Below are 18,081 nucleotides of genomic sequence, written 5' to 3'. Positions count from 1 at the left end.
CCTGGCAGTGGGCCGTGGTTTATCTAACAGAGGCTCCACATTAATCTTCGATCGCCACCACTCACAGTCTCCAATTCGGCCGGGGCAGAAAAAATTTGTGTAAAAGAAAACGAGAAGACCACCGAATCAAGGTACTACGTAGAGAAATCATCTCAAGATTGGAGTCATTGGATCAATCTGCATAATCCAATCTGACCGTCAGACCATACTGTTCTCTCCCATACTCCGCTGACTGCCTCCCATCCGGAACCGTTTAAAACCAAGTGGCGGTCTCCCCCAATTTCTCCTCTATTTTCCCCTTCTAATTCCTATCCTTCCCCTCTCCTCCCCCTCATTCCCTTTCTCCAACAATTACCAACATGGCGACTACCAACGACCTCCCTGCCCTTGAGGTAAACAGCTATGACTATATTGTCGTCGGTGGTGGTACCGCCGGCTGTGTGATTGCGGCGCGCCTGGCACAGTACCTCCCCAACAAGCGTGTGCTGGTCATTGAGGGTGGTCCCAGCGACTTCACGGATGACCGGGTCCTCAATCTGAAGGAGTGGTTGAGCCTGCTCGGCGGCGAACTGGATTATGACTACCCTACCATTGAACAGCCCAACGGTAAGTCCCAGCAGAGAGAACGAGACGAAAACCTTTGTGCTGACCATCCAATCTATAGGCAACAGCTACATCCGCCACTCCCGCGCCAAGGTCCTGGGTGGCTGCTCCAGTCACAACACTTTGATCTCATTCCGCCCCTTCGAGTATGACTGCCAGAACTGGGTTGCCAAGGGCTGCAAGGGCTGGGACTTTGAGACCTTTACCCGCATGATCGATAGTCTGCGCAACACTTTCCAGCCCGTGCACGCTCGTCACCGCAACCAGCTGTGCAAGGACTGGGTCCAGGCTTGCTCTGACGCCATGAACATCCCCATCATTGAAAACTTCAACGCAGACATCCGCAAGAACGGTGAGCTGACCGAGGGTGTTGGCTTCTTCAATGTCTCCTATAACCCGGATGATGGTCGTCGCAGCAGTGCCTCTGTCGCCTATATTCACCCCATTCTGCGGGGTGATGAGAAGCGCCCCAACTTGACCATCCTCACCAACGCTTGGGTTTCCAAGGTCAATGTCGAGGGTGACTCCGTCACTGGTGTCAACGTGACCCTGCAGTCTGGTGTTCAGCACACTCTCCGCGCCAAGAAGGAGACCGTCCTGTGCGCCGGTGCCGTTGACACCCCTCGTTTGATGATGCTGTCCGGTCTGGGACCCAAGGAGCAGCTCTCTGCGCTGGGCATCCCCGTTGTCAAGGACATCCCCGGTGTCGGTGAGAACTTGCTCGACCACCCGGAGAGTATCATCATGTGGGAGCTCAACTACCCCGTTCCCCCCAACCAGACCACCATGGACTCGGACGCCGGTATCTTCCTGCGTCGCGAGGAGCCCAACGCAGCTGGATTCGACGGCCGGGCCGCCGACATCATGATGCACTGCTACCAAATCCCCTTCACCCTCAACACCGCTCGCCTGGGCTACGACGAGCCCATCAACGCCTTTTGCATGACCCCCAACATTCCCCGCCCCCGCTCCCGCGGCCGTCTCTACCTCACCTCCTCCGATCCCTCCGTGAAGCCCGCGCTGGATTTCCGCTACTTCACTGATCCCGAGGGATACGATGCCGCCACCATCGTTTACGGTCTCAAGGCGGCTCGCAAGATTGCCCAGCAGTCTCCCTTCAAGGAGTGGATCAAGCGAGAGGTTGCCCCCGGCCCGGCGTGCCAGACCGACGAGGAGCTGTCCGAATACGGCCGCCGTGTGGCGCACACTGTGTACCACCCGGCCGGTACCACCAAGATGGGTGATGTGCTTCGCGACCCCATGGCCGTCGTGGACCCGACCCTCAAGATCCGCGGTCTGAAGGGTGTCCGCATTGCCGATGCTGGTGTCTTCCCCGAGATGCCCACCATCAACCCCATGCTCACCGTTCTGGCTATCGGTGAGCGTGCCGCAGAGCTGATCGCTGAGGAGGCTGGCTGGACCCGCTCGCAGCCCCGTCTGTAAGTCTCTCTCTTACCTCTGGTAGAGTGAGTATACCGTAAGGTAGAGGGTCTTCCTTCTCATGTCGGGGATTGGCGTCAGTCTGGATTGACCCAGACCAATCTCCGCGTGAAAAGTTTCGTTTTCTGTTTTGTTTGTGTTTTGTGTTTTTTTGCATATCAGCGAGTAAGGACCGTGGGGGGAAGGAAGAGAGAAATTGGTTCTCTCGACTCCCGTTCCCCTGGTCTATGGGACTCCGCCAGACGGACCCGGTGTTTTGGATATTTTGGAACATATTCACGTATATATACCACTTACCTGTACAGTATCTTGGACAGCAGGGGAGTCACTGCCAATTTGGAATGGGATGGTACCTCCAAGTTGTCCTAGGTATATAACGGGGATGACATGATTTGGGAGTTTGAAAGTATAAAGAAACAAAAACATCTAACACATATTCCTTGGTCTTAACGTAAATGAATATTTCTGCAAATTGATTTGAAATTTGATTTGATTTTGACTTTCTGTGAGATATGCGATATGCTTATTGCTAGTACTTGTGTTTGCGCATGTGCATGTAATATGATTCTAAGCCTCATGGAATGCAGATCCCAGAACGCCGAAGCCTAAATCGCAAGATATCCGGGGGGAAAAAGCATGTCCAGTAAAAGCTAGACGAGAAAACCGAAGACAATCCCAGAAAAGAGAAAAACATCGAAAGAATCGGTCGTCCCCTCTCAAACCGCCACCGCAGTCACCTTATCAGCATCATGAATCTTGACACCAAACTTCCAAACCTGATCCACCGTCAACGTAGGCCCCGAGTACGGATCATCCGACTCCCCCAAAACCACCAAATCCGCATCAGCCCCGGCATCCAAACACCCCTTCACCTTTTCCAACCCCAAAAGTCTCGCCGGCACCGCCGTCGCCGCATTAATCGCATCAGCGGTACTAGCACCCGACCACCTTCGGAAATTATTCACACACTCAATCAGCGTCGCCGACGAACCCGCAATCTTATCAGATCCCTCCAACGTCAACCGCGCACCAGTCTTAACAATCCGCTCCCCATTCGTCCACTCATAAACCCCATCCGGCAAACCGCACAACCTCATCGCATCAGTAACAAGCACCAACCCCTCCGGATGCGCATTATACGCAATTTTAATCGAAGTCGGATGCAAATGGATCCCGTCCGCGATAACGCCATAGAACGGGCGTCTACGCTCAGACTGGCCCAACAACCCGAATACACCGGGGTTACGGTGGTAAAAGGGACGCATGGCGTTGAACAAATGGGTGATCATCCGGGCACCGGCGTGTGTGGCTGAGATTGCCTGTTCGTAGGTTGCGTCCGAGTGGCCGATGGAGTAGATGATTCCTGTATCGGTGATGTGGGGAATTTGCGCCATCATGTTGCCTACTTCTGGGGCGGCGGTGATCATTTTTATGGGGGAGGTGTGCTGCGGTGGAGGGGCGAGGTTGGATGCGCCGTAGCAGTGGAGGAGGTCGTCGTAGGTTTGGGCTGAGCGGAGGACTTCTGGTTTGTGGATGCCGTTGCGGCCGGGACTGATGAAGGGGCCTTCGACGTGGGCGCCTAGGGATTCGGCGCCGTCTAGGGGGTGTGGGTTGTTGCGGCGGGGCCAAGGGAAGGGAGGACCTGGATGGGATGTGCATTAGTTTATGCTTGGCATGATGCTTATATAGATGGCAGGGATTGTGATGGGATTGGGGGTTGGGGTGTTGGTTTTACCTTCCAGTAAACCTCAGGCGTGGAGCTCACGACAGTAGGTAGGTAGGATGTCACACCTGTACGGGCCAGGCCCTGATTCACAAGACGTAGACCCTGGTCGTACTCATCTTTAGTCGCGCAGGGCACGGAAAAGTCGAAACCCTGTGCGCCGTTGAGCTGGGTGTCGATCAGACCCGGGGCCAGGATACGGCCACCGAGATCAATGATCTCATCGGGGGACAAATGCAGCTCATAGAAGGCCTCTTGGTCCTTGAGGATCTTGCCGGTCAGAGAGTCGATCCATAGATCTTGTTCGACCAGACTGGACCCGCGGACGAGCCGGCAGTTGGTGAATTTGGTGATGCGCGGGGTATTGGGGGCGCTAGTTTTGCCCGGCATGATGATGGTTACTAGTTGGTGATAGTTGATGGGGATGGGAGGGGTGGAGTGAAGGAGAGATGAAGTGCCGAGATGGCGATGTAGACCAACACCGAGGCCAAGGAGTGAGAGGATGAGAAACTCGAGAGTAAACAAGAAAATTCTCAAGTCTTTCTCTGGTTTGTTTGTCTCAGGTTTTCAGGCCAGGCACCAGGGGAGGATATGATTCATGAAGTATTGGCAGATAAAGGACCCGGACTGCACAATGATGTAACCAGAACAGAGGTGACATCGGCATGCCGATGTGGTAGAAACGGTAGAGAACCAGGTGAATTACCAGTGCAGCGGCAGTGGCGCGGGAGTAGTATGGGGGTAGTGTGGTAGTGGATAGTCATACTCATTAGTGTATAGTGTATACTATCGTAGTACTGTAGTACAGTAGTACTATTACACCTAGTAGTACTATAGTATAGTATAGCACTGAGTTATTGTAGTATAGGTAATCTATTGTAATATAACCGGTATCTGTACTGTATCTTACCAGACGGGGCCCCGCATGCGGAGAGTTGCAACCGGGCAGAAATCGAGTTGAACATTGAATGCAACTCTGATTCCGGTCGCATCGGCGAGGCGCTTCTTCCTTCTTTCTTTGTCATTTCCAATCTTTCCAGTCTTTCCAAGTCTTCCATTTTCCTGGTTCTCCCTTCTGCCCAGTCTTTGCCCAGATTCTCCGGTCCGAGTTTCTCCATTTTAATCTACCAGTGAAATGTCCCCAGTTACAGTCACTCGGCCCGTGGTCTCCAATGAGTTCTCCGATTTCTCCAGAGTCTCCATCTTTTCCCTCCCACTCCCCGCAATGTGAGTAGAAAAAAAAGGCAAGAAAAGCAGATATCCACATCATGTTTCGCCAGTGATAACCGGGGTCAAAATCTTGTTAATAATTCACTCAATTGCCCCCGTAATGGCTCCATTGTACGACCCCATTGTATGATCCGGGTGATTCCAGCGTCTCATCCTGCAAGAGGGCAACTTATCTATGAGACATGATAAGAGACTACTGTACGACTAGCTCGGCTATACATTTTTAGTGTGTCTCCATACTTTTTTTTAGCGTCTTCAAAAAAAAGAGCCCCCAAATAGCCGCGCGACCGAGAATCTTCATAAATTTATTCCGGCTCGCTCTGTTTTTGATTTTTCTTCTCCTGCATTCCTGATACTTTGGACTTTCCTTGGATCGAGCAGTGCTCTCTCACGTGGGAAACAGAAGAATACAAAAGTGAAAAAGGACAGGAACATCCCATCATCAACATTCCTACCCCTTCCCCCAATTGTCATTGTTGATCCTCCACGATTCCCGATCTGTCTCTTGTGCTAGTTTTTTTTCTCCCCTGTCAATCTCTTCCTCTTCTTCTCGTCCTCCTCCCCTTCTCCCTAACCAAATCATGGCGACAACTCCTCCCGACTCGGAGCTGTCGCAGGCACAGACTCCAGTCATGGACTCGTCGACGCCACGGGAGAAGCCCGTCCCTTTTGACGTCGAGGATCCCGAGCCGGGACAAGACCATGCCGTGGTCGGCAAGCCGTGGATGTACAAGCCGATTTTCAAAATCGGAAACTACGAAGCGCCCTGGTTCGCATCACCGGATATGCAGCTCTACCTCGTTTCCTTTGTGTGTTTCCTCTGTCCCGGCATGTACAACGCCGTGACGGGCCTCGGTGGTGGTGGCCAAGTGAACCCGACCGATGTCAACAACGCCAACACGGCCCTGTACAGCACCTTTGCCGTGGTGGGATTCTTCGCGGGCTCAATTGCCAATCGCATCGGTCTAAGGATTACATTGTCGCTTGGTGGATTCGGTTATTTCTTGTATACGGCTGCTCTGCTCTCGTATAACATCAATCAGAATGCGGGCTTCTTGATCTTTGCCGGTGCCTTGTTGGGTGTCTGTGCGGGTCTCTTGTGGTGTGCGCAGGGTGCGGTCATGATGAGTTATCCCCATGAGCATGAGAAGGGCAAGTATATCGCAATTTTCTGGGTTATTTTCAACCTGGGTGGTGTCATTGGCAGTTTGGTGAGTCCTTAAATATAGGAGTTAACAAACTAGGGAGGACTCGATCCACTAATATTCGGCGGTTACAGGTCCCTCTCGGTCAAAACATGCACAGCACAGCAGGCAACGTGAACAACGGCACTTACATCGCTTTCCTGGTATTGATGGCCGTTGGATTCGTCCTCTGCTGGGGTCTCGTCGATTCCAAGTATATCAAGCGCAACGACGGATCGCGCGTGATCGTGATCAAGAACCCAACCTGGAAATCCGAGTTCCTCGGTCTATGGGAAACCCTCCGAAGTGACTCGTATATCGTCTTCATGTTCCCCATGTTCCTAGCCAGCAACTGGTTCTACGGCTACCACTTCAACGCCGTCAACCTGGCCTATTTCACCGTGCGCACTCGGGCGTTGAACAGTCTCCTGTACTGGCTGATGCAGATGGTCGGCGCCTTTGTTTTCGGTCAACTTCTGGATATGAAGTGCTTCTCGCGTCCGACCCGTGCGAAGATCAACTTTGGTATTCTCATCGCTATTACGTTGGGTATCTGGGGTGGTGGCTATGCTTTCCAGAAGCAGTATACTCGGGAGACTGTCAAGGCCGATACGGATTTCACGGATAGCCACTACATTGGTCCTATGTTCTTGTACATGTTCTATGGTTTCTACGATGCTGCTTTCCAGACCTGCACCTACTGGTGAGTATCTATTCTTGCACGCCTAGCTCAGCCACGTCTAACGTCGATCCAGGTACATGGGCTCTCTCTCCAACAACGCGCGCAAACTGGCCAACTTTGCCGGTTTCTACAAGGGCATCCAATCTGCCGGTGCCGCAGGAATGTGGCGGTAAGTGCTCTCAACCCGTCTCAGCCTGTCAAAATATCATAAATCATTCTCTAATTCCCTTTTCTTCTAGCATGGACGCCCAAAAAACCCCATTCATGACCGAGTTCGCCTCCTGCTGGGGTCTCCTCCTGGGCAGTATGTGCATTGCCTCCCCCGTGATCTTCTCTAAGATCAAGGAAAGCACCGATGTCGAGGAGGATCTGCGCTTCTCGGATGAGACTACCGCCGAAGTCCTGGGTGACACGGAGGAGTCCCCCGAAAAACCGCATGCCGAGCAAGACAACGGCAGCAAGGCATAGAAGGCGGTTGATTGGCAAAACCCGATCGCATGTATCACCACATTGTTCTACTATTCTTCTTTTCTCTTCTTATTTTTATGCTCTGTTTCTCTGTTCGATTTTCAATGGTTCCCTTTTTCTTATCTTGCATTCCATGGACGCACTGCAATGGCTCCATGCATCTTTACGCGGCGTGATTTGATTCCCCCCCTCCTGTTTCCTCCCGGGTGGGGGTATTTCTGATTTGATACAATGAATTGCCGACAGGCATCCTCTACGCCCTTTTGTTCAACTTATTCTATCTGTGAGATTTGTGTTGGCGGGATAGAACTTTTGTGGTATACGGTTACGGTACTATCCGAATCTCTACCTGGGCATCGGTAATTTATTTAGACTTTTCCCTTCTTTCCCTTTGGGGGAAGTACAAGTATAATCCATGAGTATGACTGCAACTACGAAGTTTGCAATGCTGTAATTTACATGACCAGGGTTACTACCTACGATGTAGTTCTAGGCAACTATGTACTCCATATCACATAAAATTGCGGGAGTGCAGGGGCAGTTTAGAAATCTGGGTCTGAAAATAAGAGAAACGGACTGACTAGGCGTGCTTTGATTATTTACTTGAAATGTCTTTTCAGATGTCTTTTCAGACATTTTTTCGATTATCTTTCGAATCATCTTCCTTAATGGTATAGAGACCATTTTAGTGGTCAATCTTTCAATCGCAATTGCGAAGATGGTTTTAAAACTTTGTCGGGCTTTCAGACTTATTGAACCCTTCTGTAGGTCCAACTTCATGAGGGCCTAATGTCTCTGCTGTAGGCTTTAGGGATTATTTTCGGAGGCTGGGGGGCTGTTGATGGTTCCACAGTAAGGAGGGGCTAAGAATACTGTACTGATTAACATTACAGAGGCAGCACAGCAAGTATCTATAGGCTGAGGATAACCTCACGACAAAGTGTGTTCTCGCACGGTATAACACTGTAAGTCCCCCGTAGATATATGTAGTGGAGAGTGGGAACATTTGGATCACAGATATATAGAAAGAAACGCTTGTATCATACAACCATTTTTCTTTAACTTTCTCTTTTATGAAAGATCTTTCTAATTGTCGTTCAAACTGTCTTTTTAATAGCTAGGGCTTCTATATGGTCTATCGTTTAAACTCATGACCGATAAGACGATTTTGAAAACATGTCAGGGTTTCTAACCCACACAATCCTATCCTACTATATGTACTCTGCGCATGTTGAGATACTTGAAGTACCTATTATCCATTATGTCTGAGCATGGTACGGAGTATAGTCTATCAAATCGTTGTACGATTACCCTTAGCCTGTCTTTATTGGTCTTTTGCAAGTCACACTATACTGTATCCGGAATTCCGCAGTTTTCTATCATGTAGGCAAAAGATCAGCACTCAGACATCAACGCCCGGGTGGTCTAGTGGGTAAGAAAAATCGAATCCAATGTACTCCACCGAACAGGTAACTAACAAATATTACAGTATGATTCGCGCTTAGGGTTCACCCAAAGCATTGACTGCGCGAGGTCCCCGGTTCGATCCCGGGCTCGGGCCTATACTTTTTTTCATTTTTTTATTTTTTATTTTAGGTCTTATAACCATGCATCATAACCTAGTAATAAAGATTCTAAATATGATAGACAGGCATGAACCAAAAGTACCGATGATTCATAAGGGACACTGCGTGCCACGTAAAAGAGATGATTAGTGGCTTGACTACACAAGAAAGAGTTCCATGCGTTAGTTCAAGGTTGGTAGGACTATTAGCTTAGTTATCTATAAAAAGCCTAAGTTTCTAAATCGGCACGCTTGTGATAGGTTCAGACTGATACTTTAGACTCAGTAATTGTACCTATAGCTAAAAAGTCATTTCAAATTACATAGTTAGAGTATCTAAACGCCCACGTCCTTATAGTAGTATCGCGTAGTATTTTGATGGTGATCCCATCAGGGAGTTCATTAGATGATGAGCTTAACCAAAAATAGGGGTATAATCGTAGCAGGGCAGAACTAGATTATTCAGCTTATCTATATCATTTTGTAAAGCTTAATAGAAAAGAGAGAAGAGGTCTGTCAGGAGACAAGACCCAAAATGGAAAAAATAAAATGAAAAAAAAGTATAGGCCCGAGCCCGGGATCGAACCGGGGACCTCGCGCAGTCAATGCTTTGGGTGAACCCTAAGCGCGAATCATACTGTAATACTTATTAGTGATTTGTTCGGTGACATTGGCAGAGTCGATTTTCCTTACCCACTAGACCACCCGGGCGTTGATGTCAGAGTGTTGAACTTTTGCCTATATAAGCCAATCCTACATGTATCTATCGGAATCCGATCAATATACGTGCATTCTTCTAATTCGGCCTGAGACTCGCCCTATTATGTGCCACTCCCCGAGTATCCAGAATGGCACTTACTCTACCTGTAGGTGTAGTTAAATCCGCGATAACCCACCCAGCTGCCAAGATGAATCCATCACTGTATTTCATGCCCCACTGAGTAGATCAAGATATATATTACACATGATCCAAGGAGCATGTTATCCACTTCTACATAAGATTGTACGGCTTTTCTTCAATCGGGCAAGTAGCGCATGTATTACCATCCTGCTACCAATCATCATTATCAACAATAGTAAGATAGGAACACCTCCCTCCTCAGTATAGACAGGAAAATTGGTTGCATCAAGCAGAGTGGGACGTTGAGGATAAACCCACGCCACACGAGATATGTATTATTGTCAAGCAATTTGAGGTTCTAGGTCTATTGATGATAGCGCCGGACGTAGAAGGGTTATGTACGGTCACGAGTCAACACTCTACATGGTACAGGGTAATTCTCGAGGATATGGCTTGTCCACTTCGAAGATCCGCCGTCTTCAATTAGTATACTGTGTATATATTTACATCACCATATCACCATATCACCATTAGAAGCTCTCTCCGCCAACGGAAGATCCCCCGGCAGAAGTCGGAGTAGGCAAAGCCACCGACGGCGCAGTGTGTGTCGCCGTCGCGGGACCATCAGATCCAAAGTCCGGGGTCAACTTCTTCTCACCCGTCGGCAATTCCCATCCATTCAGCGTACGATTGAAAAGCTGCAACGAGGCAACGGGCTGATAATACGGTACCTCATGACCAGCCTCGTATACGCGAGTAAACGAGAAGTTGCCATACTCGCGGGTCTCACCATACTCGACGCCATCGACGGTGAATGGAGCGTATCCCGCGGCGCGGAACTCCTTGCTATGGGGATAGTTGGTCGCGAGGGAGACTGCTTGACCACCGAACCAGTTACAGATGTAATCAGCGTCACCGTAGATGAGAGCGACGCGAACTGGTCGGGTGAGAAGATCTTCTAGGTCTTCGATGAAGTTTGGCCAGACGAAGTCGCCGGTTTGTTGGAAGGCGTAGTAGACATCGGCGTTGGACTGGGTATAGTTGAGGTCGACGCCGAGCGCGTTTTTGACTTCGTCCTTGGCGAGATAGTTGATGTAGTAGCTAGGAGGGGTGGGGTCCTGGGATGGGTGGCGGATGTCATAAGTGCCGCGGCCGCTGAAGACGTAGTACGGGCTCTCTATAAAGGGCGTTAAGATATGTGCTATTTGAAGGGTATGAGCATTGGAGAATCAACATACCAACGTTGTCACGGCACATGTTAGCGGCCTCCGTGCAAATTGCCAGGTCGGACAGGGAGGTGCGGTTGGTGGTCTTGCAGCTGAGAATCTGGTCCTGGCAGCCATTGGGCATGGAGTTGGCAAACTTCATGTAGTTGTAAACAGTTTCGTTGACCTGAGGCCCTGTCAGCGGGGAATTTGACTCGACAAATTTGCACAGTATCTTACCGCCTCGATGCCATATGAGTTGTGGCGAGCAAACTCGGGATAATATGGAGCCTGGATGGACTCATCGATGATTCCGTTTATGATTCCCAAGGTGTTGAAGTCGAGCTGAATACCCTTGGTGGTACCATTGGCAATCTTGTCGTTCTCCTTCATGAAGTGGTCGAAGAACTAGACTTGTTAGATATAAGTCAAGCAAAGGCGATACTTAGCTACTTACAGCGGGGCCGTAGTGACTAGAATATTGTTAGCATCACCAGTTTTCATACAAAATCTGGAAATTCAGATGAAGCTTACCCTCCATAACTCTCAGTCCACAGGTTAAAGCTCTTTGATTTGATCTTTGGGTCCAGCTTGTGCAGACCGCCCAGGAATCCTTGCAGAACTTCCCAGGTAGCCTCAGCAGCAAGATTGGTTGTGTCTTTCGTCTTGGTCAGTCTTATTTCCACAATCACCTCTCCAAACAGGCTACATACCAATCATAGTGGCATTGATGACAGGGTAGCGGCCTTGAACACCCGCAAAGGAAGCATCCTCAAACACGCCAGTGAAGGGGTTGAGAGAGCCAGCTTCTTTCTCAGAATAGGAGAAGCCTATAGAGTTTTAGAGTATATTTTTTGTCTGTGGAATCGGTTGCCTTCCATACCAGTGCCTAGAGGCTGAGAGATGAAAAGCATGTTCGAAACCTCGTTCCAAGAGTGAGGGTTGATCACGGTCTCGTTCTTCTCGTTGACGCTGCAGGGACCCAGCTCTATGTTACCATCAAAATTAGCAATTGACATCCCAAAAAAAATATTTATGACCTACCCTCGAACAGTCCAATCAATGAATCGCTACCAGGGCCACCATTCAACCACAAGGTAATTGGTGCATTCTCTGGGTCGTGGCGTGCCTCAAAGAACCAGAAGAAAGTATGCTTATCTGGAGCCAAGTCCACATAACCGGCATATGACTTAACGCCCGGCGTCGTTTCACAGACGCCGTGTTTGCCGGGTTCCTTGTACCGAATGGTGACATTATTGGCGGTCTTAATGGTCTTGACCCCAGTGGGCTCCTTAGGAAGCTGGCGACGAGCGAATTCAGTACCAAGAGGCAACGATGCTGCTGCTGCGAGCGGCAGCACCAGTGGAAGGAGGCTGTGGACGCGCATAGTTGGCGCAACGATCAGTTAAGGAGCAGAAGTTCAACCTCAACTTGGATGGTAAAAAAAAGAGCTTCAGACAAGGGTCTTTACGGGGACTTTAAATGAATAAGTCTTCCATAAGAGGGGGGATCAACAAATCAGGCTGTAAATTCCGCTCAATCAACCAACAGGGTCTACGCATCCAAAGCCGGAGATAGCCGTCCCCTGACAATCATCATTAACCAGCTTCCTCTCAAGGTAAAGAGAGCGGATATAGCCAAGAAGTCGTCATCGAGCAGGAAAGCCAGTCAGAAAGACTGCCGACGTGCATCGTGGAGACAACTCCAGCCATCTCCGCAGGAGCTCCGGGGAAGGTAGCATCGCTGCAATATTATACGAGGAGGAGCCTCCTCCATACAAGCCAAATGGAAGAGGCTTGGTAAAGCCTCCACCAAGGCTTGCAGAGAATCAGGGGTTTTGATTTGACCCGATAACGAGCTTTGGCGTTGTGTGAGGGGAAGGATCGACACCATTAGACCGAGGGTGCAGCCCATAGGTCGCGATTGGGCCAGAGTGGAGTAGGGACCCGGGAGTTCAATGACCATGCTTTCACAAAATAGGCAGCCAGAATCTCCTTGGTCTTTGGGGTCAAGTTTTTTGTGAGTAGTCAGAAACCAGGGCAAAAAATTGGGGTACATGCAATTAAAATGAATAATGAATGCTGGTTTGGTTGAAAAGGCGTCTCAGTGATCAAAGAGCGGGGTCGATCCTAGTCGGAGTAGGCTAGCACAATCACAGTAATTATGTAGCATGGAAGCTGCGTAGGCCGGAGCATCTTCGGAGATAGCTACTTTGGATCTCGCGTGCCTGCTGTGGATGCAACGTGGGAATCAAAGTTCTTCGAGATGAATCGAATCTCCGGTCGGCTATATTAAGTTATGAGGAATAATCAGGGTCAATGTACCATTTCAGGCAATCGCGATCGGAGCTCCACTTGGCGTGACCGTTCCGTCAGTCCCTACGCCACCAACTCTCTACAATTCAACCTTCAGGTGGTCCTTTGTAAATTCATCGGTCAAGCAAATCATTTGTGTTGGACTGATGCAGTAGCATCAAGCCACACGTGAATAATATGGACTGGGAGGTCTCCCGATATTACTTATACTAATACAGTCGGGCTTCCAAAGACTAAAACCCCAAGAAAACCTCAAAATCATCTCGTTAATCATGCAGGAGAGACGATAAAAAGTACAACGAGAAGGAACTCTCAAGACACAGGGGCTTGGAGTGTACCTTACCGGACCTTTTCTCTGACCTCTGGATTTGGACCTTTGAATTGCTAATAGATCAATGCATGGTGGACAAAATCTATATCCATTATTTTGCTACGGGATACTAATGTTCTGAGAAAAGAGACTGGATCTGAAATTGTTAGGTATCTTCTATGGGGGGATACTTTTGGTGGGGACAGAAGAGGCTAAGTGAATTCAACCATTAATGATGCCTCCCCCTGGCATAACCTAATCTAGTCTCTTCACGCCTAATAAGATCGCCTCTCTATAGTATCTATCCAGATTGCGATCCGAAAATCTTTTCCAATCCTGAGCTTCCCTTCGTTGGATATGCTCACCTCGACGAGGCTGTACGCTCAAACCGAGTATCATCGAGAGCATCATCTGGGGTGATCACAAATCCAAAAAAAAACACTCTTTTGATATTTCTCGCGAACTGCCCGTCTAGCATCGTCACAATCGAATAAAATAGAATAGAATGGAACGGAAACGTCCAATAGTCAGGATCCACATGTGGTCACCCACCATACTCCTCGCAATTACTGAATACTGTTATACGCGAGCATATACCTTCGACCCCGGTGAGCGTCCATATGTCTTCACAAAACAGACCATTTCTTTTCTTGAAAACACTAGCAACAATCCTCCGGTTAAACAGACAATCAGGCCCAGGATTGACACGACGATCACTCCGCTTCCTGCTCAGTGGTCGTACCTTTGTCATCGCGCGACTGAAGGGGGAAAGGACGAAATCGATGGATATTTCCTGGAGAACTGGAAATTTACAAGCTTCAAGGCTTCACACCTTCTTGGATGCCAAGTTTTCAGAGGTTGCTTGTCTTTAGGAAGAAAAGAAAAGATCTATCTGAGGTCTGGAGGGTCTACATACAGAGAGGTCAGGTGACCCAAAGGTCCTAGCAAGTGAACAGGGTTGTCTACCATGTGTTATAAAGTCAGCCCGACCGACAGCCGGGGCTATGTTCCTGTCTCTCTGCTTGCCTTCCTCTAGCTTATCCCGATTATTTTTTTGGCGATTCGTTTCGGCTGCTATCCTGTTCCTGAAATGGACTAAACCCACCTTTTAGCTCCCTTCTTTCGGCATACTATCAGAGTTTAATTGTCAGTCTTTACCTCCTGCGAGGCGCTATCCAATGCATACTAGTGATACCTTTGTAGTATGAAGCTAGGGTTCAGGAATTTTGACAACATAATCCTTAATTTAATCCAGTCTTTGTTGAATAATGACAATAGTCACATGATAGATTCAAGTCTAGTTAGGTAGTTAAGTAAGGGTTCTATGAATTTAATAATACACACCCTAGCATCTATATGCACGACTCGTTTCCGACAAGAGGTGTTAAGCAAAATCCGATAAAGTCCGAACTAAAGCCGGAACTTTGAACAGCTCTTAACTTGTAAGTAGTGCGCTGTGTGCTTACGTATCGCCCCCGCTGATAGGTAGTGGCAGCTCTTGACCTATATTCCAAGTCGTGCTAGTACAAGGCACTCCATTACAACACTCTTCCCACCCCCTATATAAAGCACCGCCAGGCATACATCTTCTCCCTAGCACCTACTTGCAAAGTCAATCTACCAGTTATCCTCCATCATTATAATCACCAGAATGGCAAATCCGCTCATTAGTAATCACCATGGCAAGCACAGCAAGTACACTCAGGCATTCTTGGAGCAGAATGGGCCTGGAGACGCTCGACCTACAGCTCTTGACATTCTCAAGGATAACGACCGAATCGGTACCATGAAGGATAAGGTGAGCATTGCAGCTACGGAAAACTAGAACTGGAATTGACTATAATAATGTCTTTCTTCTCACCGGGTCATCTGGAGGAATTGGCGTTGAAACTGGTTGTGCGCTCGCCGCGACTGGTGGCAAAGTGTATCTGGGCGTTTGTGACTTGGAGAAGGGAAAGCAAGCTCTAAAAGAGATCCTCGAACCCGGTCGTGTGGAGCTGATTGAGCTAGACGTTGTTTCGTTAGAAAGCGTCCGCACTGCGGTAAAGACCTTTCTGTCCAAGTCGACCCAGCTCAATGTCTTGGTCAACAATGCGGGGATTATGGCATGCCCAGAGGCGAAAAAATTGGATGGCTTCGAGTTGCAACTTGCAATCAACTATCTTGGCCACTTCCTTCTCTACAAGCTTCTCGAGCAGACGCTCTTGTCTAGTTCCACGCCTGAGTTCCATTCCCGCGTCGTTAACGTCTCTTCCCCTGGTCATCACATGAGCTCCGTTGTCCTCGACTACATTAACCTTGACGGTGAGTACGAGGTGTGGAAGGCATACGGCAATGCTAAGATAGCTTGCATTTGGACGACGAACGAGATTGAGCGCTGATACGGAACTAGTAGGGGTTTACACGGCCTCTCGTTAATGCCTGGCGGTATCGCGACAGGCCTACAGCGCCACGTCGACTCGGAAACGTTGAAGCAGTGGGGTTCGAGTGAGCCTGCGAAAAAATACGGCAAGAGCCCTGCTCAAGGCGCTACCACGACCATGACGGCTGCAGTCGGTAAGGAATGGGAAGGGAAGGGTGGCGTCTATCTGGAGGATTGTCAGGAAGCTGGTCCGATCCCCGAGGGTGGTACACTGGCGGTCGGTGATGCACCACACGCCTTCGATCCGGAGGGGGAGAAGAAGTTGTCGGCTTTATCTCTCAAGATGTTGAACTTGTCAGAGTAGAGGTAGGGCGCGGGAGGCGCATATATCGAGGTTGTGAGGTCGATGGAGGTGGAGAAGAGGACAGGAAGGTGCAGTATTGGCATGGTGTGATGTTGATCTCACCCGGAGCAAACACCGGACTTATTTTATTAGCACCCTAAATGATAAACTTTAGCCGCTGATTTAGTCAAAAGGGCGTCTTGAGGAATGACGAAGCAGATCAGTGTGGCTTATGTGCGGCGAAAAATCGGGTGGTGTTGCCCGGGTGAGTTGGAGTGAGGGCCGCTATAGCGTCGCGCAACCAGGCGTGAGTAGGGTGAGTGCGCAATAGACAGGGTGAGAAGTTGGTGATGTTTGGTGGGGGCAGGCACACTTGGTCATCTTAAATAAACTTAAAGATATACATTTGTGTTTAGCTTGAATGATACGCCTATAGACTTGGAGGACAATCTTGTGGGGCCGCAAACAAAAGCAAGGTAATCAGGAAGCAATGTTACAATTATTTTCTCCCCCATAGTATCCCAAATAAGCACTAAAAATATCCGCAAGGCCAGAAAGATTAATCCAGACGGATATATATACCATTTGCCCGTACAGCCCAGAGGCCCCGTGTGAAAGTTGGCGGATATGGCTGACATCAAACTTGAGGGTTTGCGCCATTCATTGCTGGAGCAGGCCCGTCTCTGGGGGCCGTAGTAGTTCCATTGTTGGCACCTGGGCCCGATGAAATCGGTTTCTCAGGATGGTCAACAGTAGGAACCGTAGAGCGCCGGCCATCGAGATAAATATTGAGGATTTCCAAACACAGGCCACAGAGTGTCCAGAAGCTTTGGAAGAAAATGAGCATGTGTGCTCACAAATTAAGAAAAGAAAGACGAGGGGGGCTTTTGGTGACAACTCACAAAGACAGGAAGCTAAACGCTTGGATGGCATTCCTCCGCCTGCAACTGTTACTTAGGTCCCAAATGTAGTATGCACACCCGGCGCCATCAAGAAGGTCATCAGTTTGGGCAACAAAAATGAATGCCGATAGCCATCTAGAAAGGGTTTAAATTCATCAGCTTAATGTAGTCCAACGGGGTAGAAACTTATCGTTAACGGTCGTAGGGGTATGAGGGAGAAGGGTCTGATATACAGTGCATAGAAGACTATATCCAATGGGATCATATAGCCACGATTGCGATGCATGCACGAGGTGAACAGGGAGGGAATATAGAATGCCGTAGTGAGAACCGCCTATACGAGGAGTGTCAGTGCTATCTTAGTAGCAAGAGAGTGTTAAGAAAGATTCATTTACTCACAATGACTAGGGTGAAGATGGCCCGATAACCTTTCAGGTGATCGACCACCCAGGCGCTAAGGCCCAAAGTGACTACTGCGCATATCCATAGGAGCAGTCGAACCGAAAACAGAAAAGGTCGAATAGTGTCGCCGTGCTTTGTCATATTTGATAATGCTGGACTCTGTAGTCTGAGATGACGAAGTTGTTGCAGGAAGAAGAGTTGTTTATAGATTCCTCACTGTCGGAGGAGAAGTCCAAAATCAATGACGCTGTCTAAGACCAGGACAGTCCTAAGTATACTTGCTCCCAAGTTTCCAGCTGTCAGATAGCGGGCAGCTGATCGTCAGACTTCTGGTTCGCCCTGACTTGACCACGCCTAATGTGGTTTAGCCCACCGATGGATCGCTTCTACTCCGTAGTGATGGAGACATTGGAGGAGTGTCTTTGGCTTACTGAGTTCCAGAATACATCTGTTGGCTTTCATGCCTCAAGGAAATAACTTGGTTCCTCTTCAATCTACATTTTAAAC

At 49.0% G+C, this 18,081-nt stretch overlaps 6 protein-coding genes across 6 annotated transcripts; 3 read left to right on the top strand and 3 right to left on the bottom strand.

Moving 5' to 3' along the window:
* Positions 1–359: 359 nt before the first annotated feature.
* On the top strand, positions 360–2,046 carry N7473_010975 (GMC family oxidoreductase; the record flags this gene model as incomplete). Its single annotated transcript, XM_057156914.1, has 2 exons — positions 360–606; positions 665–2,046. 2 exons carry the CDS (start codon positions 360–362, stop codon positions 2,044–2,046), a joined length of 1,629 nt encoding a protein of 542 aa, XP_057005569.1.
* Positions 2,047–2,759: 713 nt separating this feature from the next.
* N7473_010974 (N-acetylglucosamine-6-phosphate deacetylase) lies at positions 2,760–4,156 on the bottom strand (the record flags this gene model as incomplete). Its single annotated transcript, XM_057156913.1, has 2 exons — positions 2,760–3,685; positions 3,835–4,156. The coding sequence occupies 2 exons, from the start codon at positions 4,154–4,156 to the stop codon at positions 2,760–2,762; spliced, it is 1,248 nt and encodes a 415-aa protein (XP_057005568.1).
* Positions 4,157–5,577: 1,421 nt separating this feature from the next.
* On the top strand, positions 5,578–7,330 carry N7473_010973 (unc-93 family MFS transporter; the record flags this gene model as incomplete). Its single annotated transcript, XM_057156912.1, has 4 exons — positions 5,578–6,207; positions 6,276–6,883; positions 6,936–7,031; positions 7,102–7,330. The coding sequence occupies 4 exons, from the start codon at positions 5,578–5,580 to the stop codon at positions 7,328–7,330; spliced, it is 1,563 nt and encodes a 520-aa protein (XP_057005567.1).
* A 2,935-nt stretch (positions 7,331–10,265) lies between these two features.
* N7473_010972 (S10 family peptidase) lies at positions 10,266–12,327 on the bottom strand (the record flags this gene model as incomplete). The annotated part of the gene is made up of 8 exons (XM_057156911.1): positions 10,266–10,912; positions 10,974–11,127; positions 11,181–11,348; positions 11,398–11,413; positions 11,475–11,598; positions 11,654–11,770; positions 11,824–11,928; positions 11,985–12,327. 8 exons carry the CDS (start codon positions 12,325–12,327, stop codon positions 10,266–10,268), a joined length of 1,674 nt encoding a protein of 557 aa, XP_057005566.1.
* Positions 12,328–15,216: 2,889 nt separating this feature from the next.
* Positions 15,217–16,291, top strand: N7473_010971 (NAD(P)-binding protein; the record flags this gene model as incomplete). Its single annotated transcript, XM_057156910.1, has 3 exons — positions 15,217–15,346; positions 15,441–15,873; positions 15,961–16,291. 3 exons carry the CDS (start codon positions 15,217–15,219, stop codon positions 16,289–16,291), a joined length of 894 nt encoding a protein of 297 aa, XP_057005565.1.
* A 616-nt stretch (positions 16,292–16,907) lies between these two features.
* On the bottom strand, positions 16,908–17,715 carry N7473_010970 (MARVEL domain-containing protein; the record flags this gene model as incomplete). The annotated part of the gene is made up of 4 exons (XM_057156909.1): positions 16,908–17,097; positions 17,173–17,307; positions 17,406–17,506; positions 17,572–17,715. 4 exons carry the CDS (start codon positions 17,713–17,715, stop codon positions 16,908–16,910), a joined length of 570 nt encoding a protein of 189 aa, XP_057005564.1.
* Positions 17,716–18,081: the final 366 nt, after the last annotated feature.

Source organism: Penicillium subrubescens, assembly GCF_028828155.1.
Source record: "Penicillium subrubescens strain IBT 31985 chromosome Unknown utg000007l_segment0_segment0, whole genome shotgun sequence".
Taxonomy (NCBI): domain Eukaryota; kingdom Fungi; phylum Ascomycota; class Eurotiomycetes; order Eurotiales; family Aspergillaceae; genus Penicillium; species Penicillium subrubescens.
This window is presented reverse-complemented; position numbering and strand designations above follow the sequence as displayed.